Here is a 26,802-nt window from a genome sequence, read left to right as displayed (position 1 = left end):
CACATTGATATAAATAAGGTACATTTAATCACTCACTGAAGGCTCAATATACAGAAAACACTAAAATGCCAAACATTGTTAAAAGGATGGAATCGTTACATGGAATACTAATGTACATCTAAAACACTAAAATGCCAAACATTGTTAAAAGGATGGAATCATTACATGGAATACTAATGTACATCTTTCTCCCTTTGTAAATACAAATATGCATAGATATAGTGATCACTGGCTGAAAACGTAGTTCTTGACATTGCAATGAACACGCTTTAGTAAGGGCAGATCTTTGACATGGTAAGACTATGCATTTGTAAGACTATCTATGCATTTGTAACAAAACAAAAATAACAAATATGAAAGAAACAGAGACAAGGATTTATCATCTGTTTTCTCTCAGATTATACGATTTAATCTAGAAACCAGAGTGGACTCCGGATGCACTTTTAAACATGACACAGAGCCAGTTTACCAGTGCTAAAGCTCTAGAGGGGTGCACATATAAGGAATTTGCCTCTTCAAAAGCACAGGCACAAGCAAAAAGTCAGTCACTTGTTCTGAGTTGAGGTCACTCCCTGCTCCCAGGAACTAGCTGAAAGCTGCTACATTTAGACCCTGATTTTTTCTATTTATTTTTGAAGTTTTATTCTTGACTGCAGGACTAACAGCTACAGTGCCAACAGTCATTCAGCATGTTTCCTTTATACCTCTCAGAAGATTTGTCCCCAGAGGAAGCAAGTAGTTTCTTAATTGCTTTTCTTACAGCTTTCACAGCGATGGAAAAGCTGCATGTTGCAGATCCACACTGCCCATTTAGCAGACTGAGGCAGAGAAATTACACCAGTGCAATGGATGTGGTAGAGAACCAGTCGCCATAATTCAAAATTAGTTCTCTAACTTACTCACCCAATGCTGACAGGAAGCTGTGTCTGGGGCAGAATCCTGTCGCCATTTTGTACCAGCAACACTTACAAAGGTGGGGGGATAAAAAAAAATAAATCTATCTGTTCTGTTTACTGAGCTCCAAGACAATCAATTACTCACACTGCAACTTAGGCAAAAGTTACCCTGCTCTTCTCTAACTGCTACTTTCACCAGAGTGCCAGAGCAGGTTCAGGATTAATATAGGTCCATGTACAGAATAAATGGATGCAAGATAAAGATGCATAAAGCACATATCATAACAAAAAAAAAATCCAATTCTCCCTTTTCACTGACCTTTTTTCATTGGTGCTTTGATTTACAAGATTTTCTTCACTATGTAGCTCAGGGGTCCTACCACGTAGCACCGAGAGAATGGTTTGTTGAGTATGCAGGGACAGCTTTCTGGGGGCTTCTGGTTTAACCATAATCCCAGTCATCGTCGACATCACTTTTCCCACCCCCGACCCTGTAAAGCACCAATTCAGACCAACTAAACTGCAGCCAACTTCAAACATTCCTCCTTCTTCCCTGATACTCTGTGCACTGGGAATGCTGGCAGTTCAAGGATCACAGGATAACTGAAGCTGGAAGGAACCTCAGGAATTTTCTAGTCTGACTTGTTCCACTGCTTGGCTGTCCTCGGGGTGAAAAAGCTTTTCCTTATATCCCATTCAAATCTCTCGTTTCAGTTCATGTTCGTTGTCTGTGATCGTTCCATTATGAATTGCCCTGAAGAGCCTAGCTCCATCTTGTTAAAAACCTCCCCATCTCTATTGGAAGGCTGCTATTAGGTTCCCCTGAAGACGTTCAGGCTGGTCAAGTGCAGGTCCCCCAGCCTCTCCTCAGGCCGAGTAGTACAACCCCTGACAATCTTGGGGGACTCCACTGAACTCACCCCAGTTTACAGATGTCTTTCTTGTATTGGGGTCCCAAAACTGGATGCAGTATCTAGACGTGATCTAATGAGGGCTGACTCAAGGGCATAATCACTTCAAACTACTGGCTCCAATCCTGTCAGTACAGCCTGGGATGCTGGTGCCCTTCCTTGCTGCCAGGGCACACTGCAGGCTCATGCCCTGCTCATTGAGCAACAGGACTCCACATCCTTTTCCACAGAGCTGCATCCCAGGCAGCCAGGGCCCGGCCTGCTGTGCTGCAGCATCGTTCTTCCTTCCCAAGCGCAGGACTTTGCACTTACCCTTGCTGAACTTTGTAACATTTCTGTCAGCACATTCCTCCAGCCTGACCAAGTTCTCCTGAATGGCAATCCTACAATATGCTTTAATAAAATTCAGAGTAAAGACATCCATCAGCAATTTTGGCACAGATGCAGAGACTTCAGTACTGTGACCAAAACTGAACTGCCTGCAGAGCTTCAGATGCAGAATCCCTTCAGTATTTCACAGCTTAAGAATGTAGCTTCCTTTGGCAGCCCACAGACACTGCCACTGAAACCGGTCTCCAACCTGAACAGTCTACTGGCTGAAGTCCATCTCATTCTCACGTCTCTCTAGCTCATCCCTATAGTGGCTTTACTTGGATGACATTTACTTTTGTCCCATTGTGTTTACTATTGTCATCTATTTGCTGAGTGTCATCACTGGTGATAATAAAAATGATAGAGGAAGAGCTGAAAGTCACTTTCTTCTTTGGCCTGTCCCCTGCTTTCTGAGACATAACTATCGGTCGTATTGGTTTGTCATTCCCTGTTGCTGGTGTCTCTTTCACGGTCCTCTGGAATCTCATCAGGCGAAAGCACAGGAGTTGCAAAAGGCATCGTCGAAACTGTATGAGAGAATAAATAGAATGAAGTTACAACTTCCTAAGTGTTCGCTATGATGTATGATCCAGTGAAGACAGCACTACAGTAAATGACTCAAAGTAACAGACTTCTGCATATCTCCACCTTGTTCCAAGTTAGTTTCAGTGCTGTAAAACATGGTGGCTTTTTAGTGGGTACTTTTTTCTGTGCACCAAAGAGCTAAGTAGGATCACCTAGCCAGCAGAGGGCCCTAAAATGCAATTTAATATTTTACCAGCAGCAAGATCTGCAATCGACAATCTGCCAAGAACAAGAAGAGGACTAGGCTCCAAAGTGTGCTGTAGGTATTGTTCCCGTATTCAAAAAAATCACACATTTGATCTAGCAGGGGAAGAATATTCTCAGAAACACTTCACAGGAGGACGCAGAGGGAAGGAACAAGGGGACGAAAGGGATTCAAAGTGATGTTTTCTTCCTTTTAAGTAACTCCAGGGTCTGGAATTTTAACAAAAGCATTGAATGTCACAGATGTAAAATGACGTTTCAGTGGTTGGTAACACAGAACTATAGCGTTCCCATTGAATATGGAAGGAATATAAGTCTTTCAGCTAACTAGAAGCCACTCATGATACAGGAAGTCTGTTCTACCTTGTGACTAAATAATGCAAGGTATTCAGTGAAAGCTCGCATCAGTATATAGAATGATAATTCTGGTAGTAGTGCTGTTTTAAATGCTCCAGTTATAGTCTCCCCTTCACAAAGCAAAGCATTCAGGTATGGGGGTTAAAGGATGCATTCATTCAGTAGTTCCATGTCTGCACACATCTAAAGCTCAAATACGATCCTTTGGGGAAATTCTCTGGTTTTACAAGAAATAAGTGGTCAGCTTCCTCTTCTTTTAATAACCCATAACAAGACATGCCTGGAATGTATGAAGAGGACTTAAAAAAACCAAAACCAAAACCACCACAACAACAAACAGGGTAGGGGGGGAAACAACCCACCTTTTCTCTAAAAAGGGAGTAGGACATCTTTCTCAACAGCCTTCCATTTAGCTGTGTTAAGGATTATTCTGTATTATCCTGCATGGCCAGTGACTTTGTTTTTCCAGCTATGCAAGAAGCTCTCTGACATGCCAGTTTGGAACAAGGTTTTGTTATAGGAAATTAATCCTACTCTCACACAGGGGAGGCAATAGGTTCTGTTGGGAAGGGGACCTAGAAAGTTACAAGATGATAGACAAAGATAATCTGGTGCAAGAGAATGGTCATGCGGAGGCCTTGAAGATTTCAGAGATAATGTGGCACCTCTGAGCAGCACAGAAGTGACAAGGCACAAGCATGTTAGAACAGGTCAGACAGAAGAAGAATATTATAAAGAACTGGTTTTAGGATTCCTTCCCGGTGCAAAATAACCCAGAAGATAAGCAAAAATATTATCATTTTGGTCTTAATCTGGAATTAGAGGTGAGAGAAGTACTTCACAATGCGTCTCCAATACGTGTGTTCAGCTGATTTGTTCTTATCCTGGCTAAGACTTTACTGGCATTGTGCCTGGTACCAGTTTCATTTGCTTCTGGGTATCAGAACCTACAAAATCTTTTCCAGATAAACTACTCAGCCTGACATCTAGGTACAGAGTCAGCGCCACTGTATTAAAAAAATCATTCTGTTGAAAAACGCTCTTTTTGAACATGATTGTTGTTAGCTCCCCATATCCAGGCCAGTTCTGATATCACACAGCTGTGTAACCTTGGATCAGCCTGCTGTGAAATGAGTTGTGGGGGAAGAGCTGCAAGATGCCACATTGGGGGCTTCCTGCCTTCGCTCAGGAACAGCATTTAAGCTCACCCTTGCCCTTGGTCCTGGCCTGAGCTGCACTGTAGCCTTTGCCTGGCTGCCCACCTGGCTGATCGGACCCACTGACTTGGCTGCCTTGTCCCTACAGACTGCTGGCTGGCCCAGGCTGCTGCCCGGCAATTGCAAACCAGTGTAGGAAATCACAGAAAATTCCATCTCTATAATGAGCTAAAAGGTAATGAAAACCCAGGGAAATCCTTTTAGTAATCATTCATGGTTTTTTACTCTTTGTCAAGTGATTCTATTAAACTCCAGGTATGTTTAACTCTATACAATCTTCGTTTCAGAAGTTTACAATGTGCATCTTACACTTTCAGTTAGCGTTCTGGGTTATAGTGAAGCTATTTTAATGTCTAAATAAATTCACCAACACAGCTTAACCGCATTCAGTGGTTATCTTCACAGTACTGATAATTTACAGAAAGATGTATAGTTTTCTAGTTTCCACGTATTTGACACGCCACTGATAACTCCAAATACTTCCGTTCTCTCTTTGCTCTGCAAAGCACTGAAATGAGCTAGTTACCACCATTAAATCAGCAGTCTACTTTTCATAATGAAGACTACAAAAGCAGACAAAAATAAAAACTTCCTCTTAACAGTATATAATTTGTCTGCAAAATATATTTCACTGTCATCCACATGAGATTCTGGCTTTGAATACAATGAAGCTCTGAGAAATGTTACTGGTGTAATATTTGAAATACTATGCTGAGTTGTTCAATCCTTGTGTTGCCATAATGGAAAAGTCAGAGGCAAGTTTTTTCTTCCTAAAAAACAGACACCAGATATTCTGAATTTTCTCTGCTGGAGTCCTGTTGTGGTAAGGGAGAGATTCAGATGAGGTTTTCTAGTTGTAATCCATTTCATGGGTAAACTGTCAAAACTAGACACTTAGATTTTGACACTCCTTCCCCTCCCTTTCATGTGAGTGCTCATGTGTGAATTCAGACATTTTAAATCTAATTCCTGATAAGGCAGTACTTTAAGCACCATCAGGGATCTTAATTCTACTAGATTTTTACCATTTATCCCAGCTGTTCAAATTTTTTAAATATCTAAGCTTTACAGATTGAAGTAAATCAGATCTAGACTCCACAACTGTGGTATTGGCTACTAATTATTCAAATAAGAAAGTCTTTAATGTACCTACCTTTCTACTCATGAAGATATAAATGACTGGATTATAAGCAGTGCTTGACTTGGCAAAGAAAGATGGGATGATAGCTACTGTTGGAGTTACAAGGTTGCTATAGCCATATGTTACCAGGAGGGAGACCACTGCATAGGGCATCCAACAAATAAGGAATGTGGAGATCATTAAGAAACACATTTTAGCCACCTTCTTTTCATATTTTAGAAGTTTGATCACTTGAACAGTCTGGAAATCTTCCACACAGCGAAGCTGTAGAAGAAAAAGATAAAATGGTAAAGTAAAATGGCTCTATATTTTACTTGAAACTGAAGAGTTGTACATTTATTTATAAACAACTAATTTGCCAATTTAGTTGTAGGCACAGACACTATACACCTTATCTTCTGAACCACAATTCTTCTGGAAGTTTACATCATGCTTCCCAGACTTTTATTGTGTATAGTAAGTGTAAAAACATAATCTGAGGAAAAATAGAATAGCAAATTACTGGAAAACAACAAATCCAGTGATGTAACAAAACCTGCTGCAATTATAAGTATTTTAGAAAACTAACTTGCCCTCATCCACTGGCATATGCAAGTTCAGTTTACATGTAGTGGTCTTTTGTCTGACTAGTTAGACAATCCTGTAGATTTGCATCATCAGCAACCTTTAGAGCAAAGAAAATTCCATAAATAGATTTCTGTGTACTGCTCTGCCACTTAGTTTGTTACCCTAAAATTATGAAATCTTTATTTAAAGCAGAATAATAGGCAGCAGGTTCCCAGTGTTATTTGAGTGAGTCATAAAATGAGGAAAAGATGGGACATATACGTGAGCATTCTCCATAACACTTATCAGTTGTGCCAATACTGTTGACCGCAAACTTGAATGGGTCCAGACTAATTACCCACAGAATATGAAACATTAACACTTTCTGACACTAAAGATCTGGACTGAATTAAAATGGGTTGCCTTAACATGGAAAACTGTTTTAACAGGGCTTAATCTCCACTTGGAAGAGTTTTACAGGGTTATCTTCTCAAGAGTGGCGAGGAGGAGAGAGAGTTCTTTAATCAGGAGAACGGCGAACAGAGTTTTCTTTTTCCCCTTTTTCAAGGGAGGATCTGATGTGGGTTAGTGAGCATGAGCAGTTCCCTAACCTGCCTCCCAGTAAAACTACACAACAAATATACCTTGGTAACTCTAGGTTGGTTCTCCTCAAACCCTACATCCTTTCTAGTGGTGCCTGACATGGATGAACATTAAACATTCAAAAGTGTGAACAGGAAGCGAGAGTGCAAATTTAGGCTCTGATCCAAGCTTAATATACAGCAGCAACATTTTTCACTGAAAATATTACATTAAGAGAAGTCTTATTTGAATTAACTTACCATTCTTACTGCATACAGAATATGGCCATAGCAATAGGCCATGATCCCAACAGGTGCTACTAGACAGCCAAGGAAAAAAAGGAGCACAAAGGAGGTATCATTGGGGTCTTTTGACTTCCAGTCCATTGAGCAACCTAATCCATGAATTTCCAGTGTGTATCTGTTCCAGCCCAAAAGAGGTGCTCCAGTCCAGGCTAATGAGTAGAGCCAGATGTATGTGATAGCCCGCCAAGACCAAGAGAAGTCAATCACTTTTGCATGGACTACTCGAATGTAGCGTTCATAGGCAAGAACGGTGAGAGTCATAATTGAAACAATTCCTGTAAGAAAAATAAAGAAAATCAATTAAATCATTCATAAACATTGCAAATTGGACTGAAGTCCTCTTGATAAATGTTTCCTTTGCTAGCAGGTTAACTCAAAATTAGCTAGCTCATATTATGAATATAACACCAATAAGCTTTTTGGCTGACACCTCATTACTCACTAACTACTAACTCAAACAGTATCACTAACTTCAGAACTATTCAGAATACGGTGCTGGCATCTGCCCCATGATGTACAATGGCCAAGACATATGACAAGGAAAAAAAAAAAAAAATAAAAAGAGACCAAGCTAATACTTTTTCCTAAATGTTACTTCATGAAGTGAGAGATCATGCTCCAAGGGTTGGTGTTTTTTTTTTTTTTGTTGGCAATTGTTGTGGGGTTTTTTGTTGTTGTTGTTGGGGGTGGGTTTTTTTGGTTTTGTTGGTTTGTTTTGTTTTTTTTTTTTAAAGAAAAAGCTGCCATATAAAAATGAGATAATCTGCAATAACAATAATATCTGTTAGAAACCTAGGGAATTCAGAGTTGAGACTGAAGTCAAAGAAAGCCTTCAACTGAAAGCATAGATATGCACCTTGAACAAAATGACTAGGAGAATTCCAACTTCTTTCAAGATTTCCTGGAAGTCTTTGCATTCCAAAGAACAATCAGGAAAGTAAAGAGTCACATTGCTGAAGGAGTCCCATCTGGAAGACATTGGGTTATTTTGAGTGTCCCTTCCTATCTTGCTGCTATCATAAAGATATCACAGTCTTTGTTTCAATTATTCGTGTACTGTCTTCCTTTTCTGTCCACCTCAACCCCATATACACTTATTAACAGGTTATGACAGAAATCACAGATTATTTTCAGTTCTCAGCATTACCCTATCCAGACACTTTTCTAATTTGATGAAGTCAAGGCAATTCTGTCTTGATTAGGATATAAGGATTTCTGTTTCAATGGTCTGTGAAATTTGATGATCAAAAACCAAATTGCCCATGAGGCAGTCACCTGAAATCTGTTATGATTCAGTCATCAAGCTCATATACACAGCCTCTTAAACAACAAAAGGGTGTATTTCACAGCACTCTGCGAGTGTTATACAAATATCTGTGTCTAAAATTGTGTACATTTTACCTAATGTGAAGCACAAGTATTTTGTCACACATACGCACAGCATTTCATTTCTTCAAGTACATTAATATTTGTCATAATATGCATTTATATAGCTGTGAGAAGGTTAAACATGCAGATTTCACTGCCAAAGAGAGAATAACCATTATATCCAGCAGAAACCTTCAACAGATATCACAGATATCTGATCTCACTTTGAAAAAATAATAAGCATTTAAAGAAGACAAATTAACAGTAACACACTCAAGCACCAGCAACATTGATTTTAGGAAGGCAACTAAGAATAACAAACACTAGCACAACACAGCCTCATGTCTGTCATGAGTGTCAAGGCATTCAACAGCAAAACCAGCATATGATTAATCACGTATCTCACAGTAGGATATGCTTTAAGATATCTAAGAAAGTTACTTTATCATGCAAGTATTAGAGGATCCCTTTTTACAGGTGATGAGTTTAGAAAGCTTTCTTAATTAACAGGAAGGATTTCCCACTCTAAAGGAAAACATGCCACATTCTTGTCGTGGCTCTCTTCGAAATGAAACAATAATTTTTATTTTTTTTTTTTTTAATATGTATATTTTTTCACCGATGTTATCTTTAAACCTTCATCACAAAGAGAAGTAGATATTGCTGGGCATGCAGAAGGCAAGGCATACTGCTTTCACAGTTAGTTTTGTATAGTTTTGTGGGGTTTTTTTCTTGTATAAGTCATTGCTATAGAATTTCATTTTCATGGCTTGAAAGAGAAGTTGGACTAGCAAATGTGGACTACAGGTTTTCTGAAAGACTTAAGGTTTGTTTGGCTGGTTGTTGTTTTTTTTTAAATGAAGTTGATAGGAAGTCCTTCGTGCTCTTTTCAGGACCTAACATGCTGAAAATACACTGAAGAATGTGGATCTAAGCAAGATCCTAGCAGGAATTAGAAGATAATTACAGAATTATATAGGTACTATTCTACACTTATACTAGCTCAGGTAAATGCTTTATACAAATCAAATGCAGTCTACTTCCTGAACACAAGGTAAGGCAAGAAGTTCCCCTCTCATTTCTCTGTGGCCAAAGATCAGGAATTACAAAATTTTACCTGATGGTTATTGAAATCATCCACAGACATGTTTATGGAGGAAAATTCACATCACTCAACTGTAAGCTCAGTTTGCTAACATAGTGCACTGAGGCTTTGTCTGTGATCAGTGGAGAGAAAGAGCAGCTCCTCAGGATGGCAAGTCAGAATTCCTAAATTAACCTCTTGCTCTTTACCACCTTCCTTCTCCCTACAATGGTATTCAATGACTAATGTCCCTGTGTACTCTTAATATTTCCCCATCAATTTTTATATGAGTACTGAATTCTGGCCATGACAAAGTAATCAAAAGCACACACGCTTGGTTGAAAGTACAGGTGTTCAGAAGCAATAATTTACTGAGTCCTTGACATTCTCAAGGAAGTCACTGGAAGCTCAGTATCTCTAAAAATTGGTACTTACACATAGATCTTTGAACAGTTTTAGATCAAGCCCCTTTCAGTCTGAAACCAGTGCTTTTTAAAGGGATACTTGAGTTCTCTACCTGAACTGTAAAAGGGACCTTGGTTAGCCCGTTGAGCAGTATGTACTGAAATGCAAATCCCTGTTCTGTTGGTATTCAAGAAGTGTCTGGTAGCACGCAGGCATGAGGCAAGAAATGTAGGTCACAGCATATTACAGTAAATTCCCCTTTGATGCAGGATCTCTACTGTAACAAGGTCATAGCTGTAAGAGTAGAGGTTGAAGTAGTTAACCATAAAAATTGGAAACAAAATGCTGTTGCAGGATAGGACAAAATGTAGGGAATTTTGTCTAAAAAGAGACCCTCGTTTACTGTGGAATCATGGTTGCCTGTTTATTTGTAGTAGATGACATGCAGAAATACCTGTAAAAACAGGAATACTGAGATCTGCCCTAAGGAGATAAGTTTTAAAATGTGTATTAGAAAGATAAAGTCCATAACTAGGGGAAAAAAACACATTAATTCTGGTGGAGGGTGCTGTAGATAATGCTGTTTAAGAGTCATGTGGGTTTTGTCGTTCTTGTTACTTCTACAGTGGGCTACATAACAGAGGAATTCATAAGAAAACAAAATTTCAGTGTGTTCAACGGGTAGAATCTATCTTGCAAGTGTGCCTCACATCTAAGTAAACATGTTGTTAAATGGACAGATAAGCACCTTTTAACTCTCAGATGAGGGATTAGCAATAAACTACTTTTACTGAATGAGCAGAATTGAACTACAGGCAGCATCTCTCAGCATTGAGACATTGCTGAGTGGAACAGAAATAGCCAGAGGAACAACTTCTGAGTAGTGTCATCAGCATTTCTGAAGCTATTTAACTCACAGGAACCTCTAAGATTGCACTGCTTTTTTTGTTCTCCCCTCCTTCAATGTTACCAAAAAAAAAAAAAAAAAAGAAAAAAAGGTGTACGAAATACTACTATACTCCCATAGAATGCAAATAACTTTGTTATAGTTGTAAATTTGATTGTCCATCTTTTTAATCTAGAAATTCTACAGAGTAACTCTCATGACTTAAGTTAAACACCCATTACTCCATAAGAATCTAGTAGAAGGTCTTTTTTAGAACTGTTTCCATATACTTGAGATTAATCCCAGGCCTTAGGAACAAAAATCCAGGTTGATGCAAACACAGACCCACCGTCAGTGAAGGAAGAGTTAGTACGTGAACTATTACAGGAGCTTGACCCCTATAAATAGATGGGCCCTAACATTTTCCACTCGAGGGTGTTAAGAGAGCTGGCTGGCATCATTGCGAGGCCACTCTCCATAATCTTTGAGAAGCCATGGAGATTGGTGGACATCCCAGAAGACTGGAAGAAGGCTAATGTCACCCCCATCTACAAGAAGGGGGTAAAGGAGGATCCAGGAAATTATAGGCCCATCAGTCTTCAGTCCCTGGGAAAGTTATGGAACGAATCCTCCTGGGGGCTATCACAAGTCAAATGAAGCACATAATTGGGAAAAGCCAGCACAGATTCACCAAGGGCAAATCATGCTTGACAAACCTGATTGCCTTCTATGACAAAGTAACCTGCTCGGTTGATGTGGAGCAAGCGGTGGACATTGTCTACCTCGGTTTCTCCAAGACTTTCGATACGGTTTCCCACAGCCTCCTCCTAGAGAAACTGATGCGTTACAGTTTAGACAAGTGGTCTGTGCGGTGGGGGGGCGGAACTGGCTGACAGCCCGCACCCAGAGGGTGGTGGTAAATAGCTCCTTTTCAAACTGGCAACCTGTCACAAGTGGGGTCCCGCAGGGATCGATATTGGGCCCAACGCTGTTTAATATCTTCATAAGTGATCTGGGTGATGGGATCAAGTGTACCCTGATGAAGTTTGATGATGATACCAAACCGAGTGGGGAAGTGGACACTTCGGAAGGGAAAGCCACCCTGCAGGAAGACCTGGATAGGCTGAAAGAGTGGGCTAACAAGAACCTTATGAGGTTCAACATGGACAAATGTAAGGCCTTGCACCTGGGAAAACATAATCCAGGAGTGCAGTACAGGCTGGGATCTACCTGGCTGGGGAGCAGCTCTGTGGAAAGGGACCTGCGGGTCCTGGTGGACAACAAGCTCAATATGAGTGAACAGTGTGCTGCTGCAGCAAAGAAAGTCAACAGGATGTTGGGTTGCATCAACAAGGGCATCACCAGCAGAGATAAAGTCATTATCCCACTCTACTCAGTGCTTGTCAGGGCACACCTGGAATACTGTGTTCAGTTTTGGTCCCTGCTATGCAAAAAAGATGTGGGCACACTGGAGAGGGTCCAGAGAAGGGCCACAAAGATGATCAAAGGACTGGGAAGTCTGCCATATGAGGAAAGGCAAAGAGAACTGGGTTTGTTCAGCCTTGAGAAGAAAAGGCTTAGGGGAGACCTCATCACCATGTTCCAGGTATTTAAAGGGTGGCTACAAAGAAGATGGAGACTCCCTTTTGACAAGGAGTCACATGGAAAAGATGAGGGATAATGGGTACAAGTTACTCCTGGGGAGATTCCAATTGGACACAAGAGGGAAATTTTTCACAATGACAACAATCAGCCATTGGAATAATCTCCCCAGGGAAGTGGTGGATTCCCCAACCTTGGACACTTAAGATTCGGCTGGACAGGGTGCTGGGCCATCTTGTCTAGACCATGCTTTTGCCAAGAAAGGTTGGACCAGATGATTCTTGAGGTCCCTTCCAGCCTGGTATTCTATGATTTTATTAATATCTTAGTGTACTGTATGATTTGATGCCTTTTTCAAAGAGAAATAAAGCTTGCAAAAATCTGTACAAGATGAAACTTATTTTGATTTTACTGTGTAAAGTCTGTGTAATTTGAAGGTTAAGCTTGTGATTTCAAGGTTTCAAATGTTATTACCAGAAGCTGTTTAAGCCCTCAACATACAAGCAGCTGCACAACTCTCAGTTATGCCACAAACTGGGGAGCTCTTGCTTTTGATAGAAATAATGACTGTAATTCTTGGCAACAGTTTTCCAGCTTGTAAAAGTTTCAACCATTTCTTTTATTCCTAACTTTAAAGTATAAAAAAATTCTCAATAGGTAGAATCTTCAAAACTGTCAAAATGACTTAAGAGCTTATGTCCCACTAAAAGTCAGTGGATCATAAGGTCCAGTTTTGCACTGGGGGGTGGAGGAGGTCCTTGTTTTTTTAATAGGACTTCAATACAGGCAAGGGCAAGACTAGAACAGAAAAAAATTTGAATTTCCCCCCCCCCCCCATGCATCTTTTCCGTTCTGTACCAATATGCAACCAAAGCATATTTGATATTTCTAACAAAAACTTTGAGAAAGCAGCAGCACAGATTGGCTCATGTAACTAGAATAGACTCATGGATAGACCATTAAAGTATGAACTGACTTTCATATCTGAATGATCTGCAGCAACAGTTTCCAAACTATTGGGAATTTCAGCTATTCTGTGTGCGCACTTTGTGGCAACAAATTCCATTATGAAGCTGCAAAGCCATAAAAGCAGAAAATGCCCAAGGGTCTCGTACAACTCTAAGTAGCGAGAGCTGGAATATGCCTGCCACCTCCACAAGTAATGATACAAACTAATAACATTCACAGTAGCAAAAATCTTTAATAAGTCTGTTGAAACTCAACGTGCCACAGTCAGTGTGCAACATGCATTTTGACAGTCTGCAGTTTTTTTCCATATGCTAATAGCACTGTCAAGTTCCAATCAAATTTCTACACAAGACAAAATAAAAAAAATATTTAATGAGTTACTTATATTTTATTTGGGTAATTACCTGTACCTCTGCTGCACTGATCCCAAGGATGGAAAATTTCTTCTCAAATGAGGAAATTATAATTAAATGAGAAGTGGGGAAGGGAAAATTTATACATTTTGGTAGGTGAAATTAATTCAATTGGAGATTAGCTCTGATGTCAAGGGATGGTTTCAAGCAGTATTTATGATATATTCAACATCCTAGAGAGTACTGCTGGAACTTTACAGCTCTTGGTTATGATTAACAAATGAAAGAGCTGCATTTCCTTTTGAGATTATTTTAAGTTAGTTACTTTTTTCCCCATGGTAATCTAGGATTCTATTAAATCTGTTCCATTAACCTATTAATGTCAATAACAAGATAGCCAACAAATATGACATCTAAAGATACAGCTATAGAGTAACTGTTAAATCTACATATAAAGTCATAGCTTTCATGAAGTAAACCAGAGCTTCTCACAAGACCTATCTAGATGCATAGTTCAAAGGGTACCATAAGAAGTTGTTCATTTTTAAGTCACAAATGGATTTAAGGGCTCATTTCTTAAAGGGCCTGCTTCTAATAAATTCCTGCCCCTAGCAGACTTATTTGCAGACATCTAGAAGGCAGTCTTTAATCAGACTTTCCATCTTTAAAGAAAATAGTTTCTGAATCAATAATAACTATCAAATAAGCTTGCAACGTACATGCTTATCAGTTTGCCCTTGAAGCTAAAGCTATTATATCAAAATAACTTCTATAAAAGCTAATCCTCTAAATTGATGTTTTGTTCTGCAAGATAACTAGTAGAAGTGTAAAAGTAGTTTCAGATACACATTTAAAGCTTGAAACAAATATATAAAAATTCACCTTTGCGTCATAGTTTCGTTAGATGTAGTGCATATTTGCTTGTTGTCCAGATTTTTCCCAGCGAATATCAATGAAGCTATAAAGAAGACTGAGTGAAGTTTATTATGGTTCACTGCAATGAGTTCACGAGTGAATCCTGAAGTCTTCATTCAAGCAAAATTAATATTAAACATTAATAGAGCCTCTGTACATAAGGACTTCATACATTATTCACTTTGGGTTTTAACCCAAAGCTTTCAGAATTATTTCATTCTAAAGATCTTCCTTTTCTATATTAGGCTCCACTTTGACATCTTTCAATCATCTTTCCACTGTTAGTGATTTCTTCTTTTAAAAGATTTTTTTATCATAAAGTTTATCTTGCATCCTAACAGGTCACTCTTTATGGCCAGTTCACAGTCCTGTATCTTTGCCCAATATTAACACTAAATGCTTATGTCAGGAAGGATGGAAGGAATGGTTAGATGATTGCAGTTAAGGGGCTTAAATGCAGGATTGTGTACAAAGCAATCAAAAGCATTGGTCATTTGTGGTTCACATAAACCTATTAAATTCATCTCAATAAGACGTACATCTGAAATACGATGCATTTGGTGGATCTGATGGGAATTCTATGCTGGGCATTAAAGATTCTCTGCTTTTTCTGTGGTCATTAAGCCTTCTTGGCATAACCTATATTTAAAAACAATTAGGGATAACATACAGCTGTAGCCACCTTGATTTTCAAATGCTATACAAGCCTCCATAAAGATCATAATTTAGTTTGGATGACATTTGTCTTTAAATTAGAGGAAAAAATGGTCTTACTTGCTATACCCTTCTTTTGTCTACTCATTGAACTTCTAGGCAAATTTGAGCAGTAGTGGTACGGTATTAATTTCTCTACTTCCCGTCATAGTTGCATATTCAGATCAAAAATCACAAAGAAACTTGAAAGTTTGCTTCTACTGTGAAAAATAATAAACTCATGATGCTAACCTGAGTTAGCTAATTCAGGTTAAAACAGAAGTAAAACCAAGGTTTTCATTTGTATTAGCAACTGGAATTCCACACTACAGACAAGTATTGAAAACAACTTACTAACAAGAGTGAAAAAACATAACCTTCTTGTTATAGATTTCATGGAGTAAAATACAGATTCCCCCCCCCCATACAGATTAATTCTTAACATTGATTTCTCCATGTTGACTCTAGCTGTGATGTCAAGCTTCAAAACAGTCCCAGAACTTTAACTACTCATATGCTAAATAAAGCACAGAGGCTGGTAAGCATGTACCTGGCAACACTGTGTTCACTATTGCTAGTATTGATGGTATCAGGCTATGAAATTAAGCAATATTTGAGACTCCATATCCTGTGAGGTTGAGGCTCTGAGGCAAGGGAGGAGGGAAAAGGTGGTGGTTGTGTGTTGTCCTCAATGTTGTCTCATGATGAATGGTTACATGCATCTGGTATTTAGCTTTATGCTGGCTAAGTCAGCAGACTTCATGGTCTCTTTCACGTGTGACATTTTAGTATGGATCATCTCTTTGCAAGGCAAGGTCCTGGGTATTTCACATGATAAGCAGAAGAAATATCCTTCAGGTATGTAACATGTCTGGCCTGATGCCACAACTCCCCCATAGCACTGAGCTGGCACTTTCCAAGTGGAGCCATACCCTTGTGGAGCAGCAGGAGCCGACTCCCAAAATTTTTAGCTGACATGGCAGGAATAAAAAATAAAAAAAAAAAAAAAAAAAAAAGGAACCCTACACACAGTGTTACCTAGTGTAGACAGATACACACACAAAAATCTCATATAAGTAGAATATTTGTCACTCTCTCAAAGATTCTCTTAAGTCTGTTTTCAGAGCCATACTTGTCATATCTCCCCACTTACACACAAGCCTGTCTCGTCCTCTATATTCCTCCATCTTTGGTATTTATTTTTCAATCCTGCTGCCTATGAACACATTCTTTCATATCACATGTTTTGGTGGGAAAGGATAGGAATACATGGCAGTAGCAAGTACAACTACCGGTTTTCTTCTTTGCATGCTCAGAAATCAAATTGAAAGGCAAATCTATAACCATAAATGATCTCAAGTCACAGCTACCGTTAAAGAAGTGAGAATACAGCCCATTCATCCAAGGATAATGAAACTTGAAGCATCTAAAACATATGCCGATTGAGATATCTGTCACTACTCCTACATGCCACTTTCCGGTGCCAGTCCTTTCAATAAACTGGCCTCTTACTGCCCCTGTGAAGCAACCATGAATCTTTTGTTTCAAGCCATTATAAGTTAAAGAGGACTCCACCTTCCATTCTCTCTCTCCTCTCCCCGCTGTGTCCCCGCAATACCTTGATTTTGGGTCAGTTTTGGTTGGCTGGTAAACAGCAGGTAACAATGCCCATTGTAACCATAGAATATAACGGTGTTACTTGAGTTAAGTCAAATCTTGGCAGAGATTTGCGAAGAGCACACAGATGCAAGGCTTCTTGTGCTGTCCCCACAGAAATGCAGTGCTCTGCGTAATGCCATACACTTCAGTGGCAGTTCTCACCTGGAAGAACCTTGCCTTTTTTAGCCCACTACGTATTCACATCATGCATGTTCTTGTGCTGCTTCCAACTACCTCATATATGATTTATACATGTGGACGGCTCCATTTTCCATGTACAATTCAGTTTTTGTGGCCTAGCACAGAGGAAAGCACTGAATTTCACTTCCCTCTCCCCCCAAGCAGCTTTTCTGGAAATTACCTAGATTTCATTCCGAGTTGCATATTTTAATACGATGAAATATGTACTGATTAAAAAAAAAAAATCTGTTACAGAAAGCCATTATGGTTATTGTTTGGATATTAGCCCCTGAAACAAGAACCTGTACTTTTCTTCAAGCAAGGGAGAGGCAAATACAGGAATTCATTACTTCGACCCTTAGCAAAAATATGCATTTCAAAACAATTTTTAGTTTTTACCTGAAAAATTCTGTTATGCTTGAAGCTTCTTGAGATCCTTGAGATCTATGTATTTTGATTCAAGACTAAGGCCCAAGATTCTGAGGGCTGATTTACTCTACTAGCAAATCAGTCTTCCTAACTCTTTCTGAAAGACTTGACTGCTCAGTGTTTACAGATAATGCTTGTCTGATCTATAGATTTTCATCTCAGAGAATACTCCTACCTGTAAGTACTGATTATAAACATAAACACTCTTTGTGTTTAAGAACTACAGATGCTAGTTTTAGCTCTGATTTAAGCCTGTGCAATTACTCTAGCATGAATGGGGTCATTCCCATCTGACCTGCATAGGTGAAATGTAGCAAAAGTATCTTCTTGTTTAAGCCACTAGCACACAATTTCTATGTTGCAACTCCTCCTCTTCTCCAGTAGCCAGCCACTCAGAATCAGGGAGGAATGATAAGCTATTTCTTGTTGTTTGGGTTTTTTTTGAAAGAAAATTCTCATTTTTGCCATTTTTTTTTATTGTTTTCCTACTGAAATACTGCATTTGGTGTTGATTCGATTATGTCTCATATGTGATAATTATTTCTTCTGTACTCTGGGTTTTTCCAGGAGTCATATTAGTCTGGATACATCATCAAATACTTCAAGCTGCACAGTGTAGGTCATCATGGAGAAGAGCACAAAACACGTCTGAGCTGCAGTGCATTGTCCCATACAATGTATGTATTCTGACTTTATAATCCGTAATTAGAACAAAAATATTGTGATGCATTTAGAACAGACGTGTTTGTTAGAACTAGTTCTAACAACCACAATTGCTTCTGCCCTCTCCATGCAACATACAACTTACTTGCATGGTTTGCCATACTGCCCCCTCCAAAACATGGCTTGTAATTTGGACAGAGGGGGTATCAGATATGTATTCCTGAAGACTGAGCACCTCTACAGAGCAACTACAGCATAATGTAGCAAATGAGATTCAACTGAGACAGACCATGATTTCTGTCAAAGGACATATTATTTTCTATATCAATTAATCCTTGACTTACATCCAAGTGCTGAATTACTATTTTGCATACCTAATCAGAGGGGAAAGCCACTCTTCTACAATTGTTCCTCACCCCCTTCACATTAGAAAAGCTAGACAGCAGCAATTTAGTAAAAGCAACTTCTTGTCCATGGCAAGACAAGGTGCTATTGCACTCTGTAGTTTTGTATTACAAAATATATAACCAGTCTATTCAAATTCAACAATTAGGTGTTACAACATGTTTTAGGCAACAGCTATTATCACTTCCAATTTTTCAACAAATTTTAGCATCCACAGTCAAATCTAGGTAGATGAAAATCACTTCTCCTAGACACAATAGACTTCAAGTATATTTTATATACACCTCTCCTATAAAACTACAGTGGAATTAATCACCTCTTCCATGTTCAATCCTGCAAGTGATTAATTCACTTAAAAAAAAATTTCTAAAGCTGAAAGCATGCTGATTGAGTCTCCAGCTGTCTGTAACACAAGATCCTAAAACTGCCTGCCGAGTAACCGTAGAAAACGCTTTTACTGAGATTAAATCAGTGCATAAAACATATACTGGTAATGCAAGAGGGTGGCACAGGGCATCATTCTTTCAGTGTGCAGAAAATAGCCTTAGATGAAGTAGCTAACAGATAAATATTTTTGGTTTATTTTAAAATAGGCTGTAACTGAAGCCAGGTTCACAAGATCTAGCTGCTGTATACCAGTGGTGATTTGTCCAGAGAGTCGTAATACTTTCAATTAATTTGACATTAAAAGCTGGCAGTGTTTATTTACCCTTACAAGAACAGCTTACAGTTAGGAAAGACAGACGTTTCTAATCACCCTTCAATAACACTAGCCTTTCAATCACAAACAATTAAGGTTTAATAACACAAAGCCTATCCCAGAGTACACCCTTACTATGCAATCTTCTGTCAAGAGACTGCCTCAGATACATGATTTTGGTTCCTGTTCCTCAAGACCATTCCTGTTATGAACCAGTTTTTCCACTCCTTTCTTCCCTTGCTCAATTAAGCATATCAGAAAGTGTTAGAAGAAAACTACTGGCAGATGGTTTAGATGCCATTACTTGTAGCTGAAATGATTTATGCTTGAGAGGTACTTATGTGTGTTCCACATGATCAGACTAGCTTACTTCTGAACCCTCAGCGCCTATTCCTATGCACAGAAGGCATTAAAGCAGACATCCACTGCCTGTGGATGGGCAGGATACAAACTTCTCTCGTGCACATCAAGTTCTGCAACAGTCACTGTCATTTCAAAAAATCTTGTTGGTCTGTTTGTGAAAAGCCAGGAGATGCACATCAAGATTATTATGCCCTGAGCCTGTATTCCACAATTAAACAAATTCTTGCTTCAGGTAAGAGGGTATCTGTGTCTGTTAACAAAGACATTTGGGTATGTTTAGCTGCCAGGTGTCTTCTCTAGCAAGTACACCCAAAAACTTATGCTTTCAGTGATAGACAACAAACCTCCCAGGTATGAGTTGTATTACTAAATCAGATAAAGAGATTACACAGATCTCTACTACTTGCAGCTTGGTTGACTACAGACAGGGAAAGAGTCACAAGCTTTTACATAAGGAGAGGGTGGCAGACTCAGTGGGACCAGCATGAAGTTGGCTGCACACCTCCATGGAAAGGTGACCCTCACGTTTTAAACACATCACTTAATTGAAGTAGCTATCATATTCCATCAGGACACATCACCTGTTAAAAAATAAATACTGGCACTTAGACAGTAATCCCCATTTAATTTAGTTACACTAAGACAACCATGTCATCAAAGCTTAGACTAAGACTTGTCAGTTAGTCGTCTGATCTATGTCATTTTCCCCACACTAGTATATGGAGTGCTAAGAATGGCTTTGCAATAGCAAAGAGAAGCTCTTTTCATGGCCTCTGTTGTGAAGACATATGTACCTAAACTGTAACTTGACTTCAGAATCTAATGAGTAAAAGGAAATTGGGATTGTTACTTGTGATAAGGACAGATGTTCAGTAGTCAAAATGATCACTTTTGCACTATAGCAAGCAGATCTCTGCACATTCTAAAGGCTCAATGAAAAGCTTTCAAGTCCCAGAAAAAATAGCCAGCAGTAGCACGAACAGCAAGTTCTGAGATGTACAACGCAAAACAAGAAGCAGATATTACTACATGGGCTTGCCTAATGATAAAGTCACAATAATGCAGAAGTAGACTATTGCAAGGAACACAAAAAATAGCCATTTATTCCTAGACAGACAATCTGTAGTTCTGGTGCCACCTTCTCAACTGAAAAGTTTCAGAATGTGAACATCTGCTTACAGCATCTAAGTTCTGGATCTCACGTGCCTCCAAGCTGCTAGACTGGCTGGTAAAATGAGAAGCACTTTTACAAAGGAAATTTTCAGATTCTCCAGTCCAAAACTCCTAGGAGAAGTGTAGAGAGGGCTCTCCTTGATGTGGGGGAAAAAAAAGTTGTCATTACATAACAAAGATTTCTGAAAATGTAGATGCTACCAGTTTATTTTAAGCACACATTCCACCTATATATTTAATCATATTGACATTCTTAAGAGGAACACAGAAATACCTTTATCTTGGCTTTCAAAACAGTATGAGCAAAAACCTTGTAACAACAAATGACAATTTAAAATAAAGCTGCATGATCATGATTTTCAAAGTGATTCCTGATTATTAACTACAGTAATTGGAAAGAATCTGATTTTTAAAACTTTGAGAATTAACTCTGAATTTAAAGTGAAAATCATATTTTTTTTTTTAAAAACCAGCTTTAATCATGTGTCCCAAACTTGTTTACTGTCAGGGGAACCTCTCATTTATAGGTCAACAAATGCAGAAGACAGCTTACACTAAGTATTGGGGCTTAGGGGCTGTTCTTCCAAGAAAAAAAATTATATAAGGATTCTCTTATTTGAACTTAAGATTGAACAGCCTTTGGACCTGAAGGCTGGTACAGAAAGCTCACATAGCAATGTCCAAGTTCATATTCAAGAATGTAATCGCATAGCTGTAAACAAACAGGTTTTGGTCATCTAATGTAAAACAAGCTGGACTGGGTTCAATCCCAGCACATATCCACAGCAGTAAAGTAACCTCACAGTATCTGTTATGAGTTAATAGACTCCATATCCACGGTATCAGAACTACCACCACTTTATTCTAGAAATGTCTTTATTAGGTCACTCTGGTTTACTGAGCAATTGAAAACTGCAAAGCTGTAACTACTCTGCTTAGTTAATGAGAACTTCACTTTTAAAAGCTGCCAATTTTGTATGTCTTCTGATCAATGAATATACTTTTTATTCCCAAAAGTTCCTGGGGGGAGGGAGTGTTACGCTTTAAGAAGTGCTGCTAGTTAATACACATACAAGACTTCCATTACATTACCTTCCCCACCACCACCCCCCCAAGATAATAGCTGACTTGGGCTTTTATATACAAGAGAAGTATATTTATAAATATAATACCTGGTTACTCTGAATGAAATCTTCAATCAGAATCTTCACCACCACCAGGAAAAAAAAAAAAATCCCCTTCAAATTACTGCTCTCTTCATAGACATATTACAAAATGAAAATAGAAGCTGTGGTGGCAACAGTCCAGATGGCGCAAACAGCGTGATGCATGGCATCATTTCCCCCCCTCCCCCCAGTATTGACAGGCCTCCACTATCCTACTCAGTTAGGTGGGGAACCACTTATCTTCACAAACAGAAAAGAACCATCTATTTCCAGTTGAGAATATGAAAACAATACTATGTACAAAAGGAAAGCTTAAGATCAGACATAACTTTATTAGGTTAGCATCAAATTATAATAGCCAAGTTAAATATTTTCTATTACTTTACATGGCAGCTGAACAAAGTAAATTCAGGCATCAGATACTCCTGAACATTAAGTTGTGCATTTACTCTCCACTTCCATATGACAAACTACACAAACACACACTTTTCTAATATATCATAAAAAAAAAATTCTTCCCACTGAAGCATACTATGGAAGAGGAAAATAACGTGACCAAGCACAGGAAGATGTAATTTTGCAAACCAGTGATGCTAGCTTGACTAGTCTGTAGATAAGGCCCATGAATTTGCCTACATTTCTTTGGGAACAAATTTATTAAATAAAGGGATGCAGGAAAGCATCAACACTGAATACATTTATAGTGACAAATTATGTAGCACACCCCAAAATAAACAGCAATTAAAAATCACATGTGATCAAGCAATTTGCTTGCCAATTCATACGTCATTGTTTCTATTTGTTCTATCTTTGGAAGTTGTTAAGAGATTGTTGTAGTCTGTTTTTTAACATTACCCCTACTATGCACCTTATTTTTTGATCCTATATGGAAAATGCCTTCATCAAAAATAGTAAGTATAATATAGAAGGGATAAAGATAGAAACAGAACTATACTTCACTTCTGTGTAACCTTAATGTTCAGCTGCCTGGCAGAATCTGGTTGACAGACGCTTGAGTTTCTCAAGTATTTGAACTGGCTGAGTGATGTAGACAGCCTTATGTTAGCTAGGTTCTCTAGTACTTTCCCTGATAACACTAGCAAACAAATGTCTGAGAGCTGTGCACCACAGAAATCATCCAATACCAAACTTTGCACAAATGGCTAACTACATCCTGCATCCACCACAGCTTCCAAGACTTTTGCTGCACTATGCAGTACAAGTCACATCAATCATGAGCAACCATGCACCTTCATCCCAGCAGCCCACCAAAGGCAGACTGTAGCGCCACGTGAAACAAAGATTATGCAGGAAAGCTACAAAGCTTACTAAAGACTTTAATTTGCCTTATTAGGCCAATTTTCAGTGCATACACATTGCATGGGTGCACTGTGATCCACCTCTAATTTATACACCTCTGCCAGAAAAAAGGATCTGACGTGAGCTTTAGATTTGGTTACTGATTAGCTAAACACTTACTTTCACCATTAGAAACACAATCCTGTTCTTCTGCAGCATCCTTTGTCAGTAAAAACAAAGCCATATTAACAGACTGCACGTACGTAGCTGGACTGCAACCTATTCTTCTGCAGACTTCTGTAAAGGGTATGTATGAATTTCAGGAAAGAAAACAGTAAAGAGCTTACAGTTTTGGAAAATGGAAGTAGTGGAAGTACTCCTTCTGCAGTGCTAAAAATCCCATTTCACAGGAATCAGCAGTTTCCCAAAAACCAACTGTGACACTATTATGACTGAAAGATAGTACTTGAATTTCACATATGGATAAAGAAATTCAAGGCATTGCCATGCACTGGGTAGCTTTACAGACAGCCAAGTCCGGACACCGGGGAGGCCGCACCCCTCAGGGGGCAGGGGAGCACTGCCACAGGACGCAGCCAGGTTTCCACCTGTTCCACCGAGGCGGGACACTGCTGACCCTACAGAGTCGTACGTACTCCTTGATCGCAGCGCTTCCTCACATAAAATACAATCTTTTACGCCCATGAAGTCTGTGCAACACTCAGTCAACTCGGAGACCCCTTTTAACAACGCTGCTGTCTTTTCCCGTAAGTTTCCCGTCACACTGGCAAGGGCGGGAGGCTGAGAAGCAGATTCCCGATCAATTTACTGTTTACTCCGGAACATTTTCCTCAGCGCTGTCCACTTTCTTACCAAAACCCTGCCGTGCGGCGCCGCCGGGAAGGCGACCCCCAACCCCGGCTCCTGCGAGCCGCCACAGCGGCGGCTCCTCGCCCGCCGCACAGCCCCACGGCCGCCCGCCGGGCCCCGGCTCCCCCGGCAGGGAGAGCGCTTCCTCCCGCCCCGCCAGGGCGCTGCGCACCCCGCCAGGGAGAGAGGGCGGGCGGGCGGCGCTAACTGAAATGGGGCGAAGGGCTGAAACTCCTGGGACGAAGCTGTGAGGGACGCGGCGGTCGCCTGAGGGAGGGGGGGGAAGCGGCGGTTGGGGCGGGGTACGTGACGGTTGGGGACAGGTGGGGAGGGTGGGCAGGGCGCGGGAGCCCCGGGGAAAGCAGGCACGGAGAGCGAGGGCAGCCGAGAGGAGGGACCCAGCGGGACAGGGAGGGACAGGAGGCGACCCTGGCCCCAGCACCCACCGAAGAGGCTGTTGCTGAAGCCGTCCCAGACGCAGCCGGCGGCGTCCCACACCCAGCGGCTCCTCAGGCAGGACATGAAGGTAAGGCTCACGCCGAAGACGGACACCAGCAGGTCGCTGAGGCTGATGTTGACGAGGAAGAGGTTGGTGGGCGTGCGGAGCCGCTTGAACTTGTAGTAGAGCACCAGCACCAGCAAGTTGTTGCACAAGCCCAGCATGCCGATGGTGGCGACGAGCAGCGCCAGCAGCTCGTAGGTGCCGGCGCTAAAGAGGGGCCGCTCACCCGGCACCTCCTGCTCCGCCGCCGCGGGCTCCGGGCGGCTCGTCGTGCCCGTGCTGTTCCCCGAGTGCATGGCTCACGGCCCGCCGCTCATCGCCCAGCCGGAACGGGGCTAAGCCTCTCCGTCCGCTCCTAGCCGCACCGCAGACCGCTAATGAGGGCAGGAGGAGGAGCCCCCTCCGCCTTCCCGCCCACGGAGGGCGCGCCCTCGGGTGGCTTCGCCCTTGCCTGCCCTAGGGTGGGCCCTGCGCCTGCCGGCGGTCAGGGCGCTGCTCCCGGTGGCGTGAACCCTGCGAGCGCTTTCTCACCGCCGCACAACGCCTGTGCGGGTGCCGCCTGGCTCCTTCTCAACAAATACCTCACCTCGCCCTCTCACTTGCTGCGGTGAGCGGCCTGGTCATGATTGGGATGTGGCTGTCTCCTCCTCTTCCTTAAAATCCTCTGTGCGTTTTGGCTCGGTACGGCTGCCTTCAGCAGCGCTTCCCTCTGGGCAGCCACATTTGGGCAGACCTCTGCTGCGCCCTGCTCCAGGAAGAGGTAGAAACTGCTGAACTGATATTTAGACTTCTTCTCCAGATATCCTGCCAATGAAAACTCCTATTATAGCGATAGTTTCTTCCAAGGTGCTTCCCTACAGTGCTCAGAAGTGGCTCTAGTAGTTGCATCTTCAGAAAGCGACCAACAGCATCATGGCCCAGGCAAACCTGTGGTGCCAGTGAACACCTTTTTGTCAGCCACAGAGCAAGTAAGATACCAAAGTTCGCACTATGAAGTCACCTATTGTTATATCTTTGTCTCCAGTGTGTGTTGTGTGAAAACAGTACAGAAATGCCCAAGCTGCCTGTGTACAGCTCTAACTGGTTTTAGTCACGGTGTTGTACTGACTGCCAGCTGTGCTAGGGTGGCTGTACTGTCTCCGAACCCAACCTGTCCCTGAATGTATCACAGCGATTTTTGCTTAGCATGGCTTTAGGCCTAAAACACCTTGCCAGACCAAACATCAGTCTTCTTCACAGGAAGACCTCTAGTTTGTTTGCTTTGCTAGCTGACCCAGGTATATGCTGATGTGTGACAGCCTTCACAAGGGCCCAAATAAAACTTTCAGTTTAGATCTATTCTTAGTTTAGATAACAAAAATAAATAAATATGTCAGCTGTAGAAGCAACAGACTTTTCATGGAAATGTGTCTTGGCAAACAATACCTGGGGTTTTTTTCCTCTCTTATACATGTAGTGGTATTAAAAGGGCTAGACTGAGGGTGTGATTCCTTGTGGACTGAGATGGAAGACATGGGTAGTTGAGGTAGGTTTGATGTCTTTCAAAACACATATCTATATACAAATTATGGGCTTGTCCTGGCAATTTTATATGACAAACTACTGCTGTAACACAAGGGTTAGGAATAGAGAAAGTCATGGGCCAGAAAAATAAAACACTGATTAAAGTAACTATTCTTATCAATGTTAACTTTATTTACAATCTATGTTTTCAAATCCATCAAATATGATTTAATTGATAACTGAAACCTACTTTAAAAAGCTAATTCAGTCTGTTTCTTCATCACTGGACTTCTGGTTTTTTCTCATTACAAAGGCAGCAGGAGCAGCTGCCTTTCTCAAATCAATTATATTTTTTCCCCCTAAAAGCTGGATTAATAGAACACATGACCTTCCAAAATTTCCAGTAACAGACCACTAGTACTTCAGCATAGGCTTTAGGGAAGGCATAATTTTTTATCTTTCCTTGTCCATAAAAGAGATTTACCTGTGCATAACAGAC

The 26,802-nt window shown here is 40.6% G+C and overlaps 1 protein-coding gene across 1 annotated transcript; it reads right to left on the bottom strand.

Annotated features, from left to right (window-relative positions):
- Window positions 1-1,387: 1,387 nt before the first annotated feature.
- Window positions 1,388-25,096, bottom strand: OPN3 (opsin 3). The gene is made up of 4 exons (XM_050895029.1): window positions 24,745-25,096; window positions 7,072-7,391; window positions 5,696-5,947; window positions 1,388-2,706 (listed from the first exon to the last, which is right to left on the bottom strand). Exons 1-4 carry the CDS (start codon window positions 25,094-25,096, stop codon window positions 2,443-2,445), a joined length of 1,188 nt encoding a protein of 395 aa, XP_050750986.1. The 3' UTR covers window positions 1,388-2,442.
- Window positions 25,097-26,802: the final 1,706 nt, after the last annotated feature.

The sequence above is a fragment of the Gymnogyps californianus genome, chromosome 3, assembly GCF_018139145.2.
Source record: "Gymnogyps californianus isolate 813 chromosome 3, ASM1813914v2, whole genome shotgun sequence".
NCBI lineage: Eukaryota > Metazoa > Chordata > Aves > Accipitriformes > Cathartidae > Gymnogyps > Gymnogyps californianus.
Note: the sequence above shows the minus strand (reverse complement) of the source record. Positions and strands in the feature narration are given on the sequence as shown.

Excerpts from the sequence above, each read along its gene's own strand:
- OPN3 (XM_050895029.1), bottom strand. The coding sequence starts at position 25,096 with ATGCACTCGGGGAACAGCACGGGCACGACGAGCCGCCCGGAGCCCGCG. Across the intron at positions 7,392-24,744 it reads CTTCAGCAACAGCCTCTTCG|GAATTGTTTCAATTATGACT; the intron begins GTGGGTGCTGGG and ends TTTTTCTTACAG. Across the intron at positions 5,948-7,071 it reads TTCTGTATGCAGTAAGAATG|CTTCGCTGTGTGGAAGATTT; the intron begins GTAAGTTAATTC and ends TTTCTTCTACAG.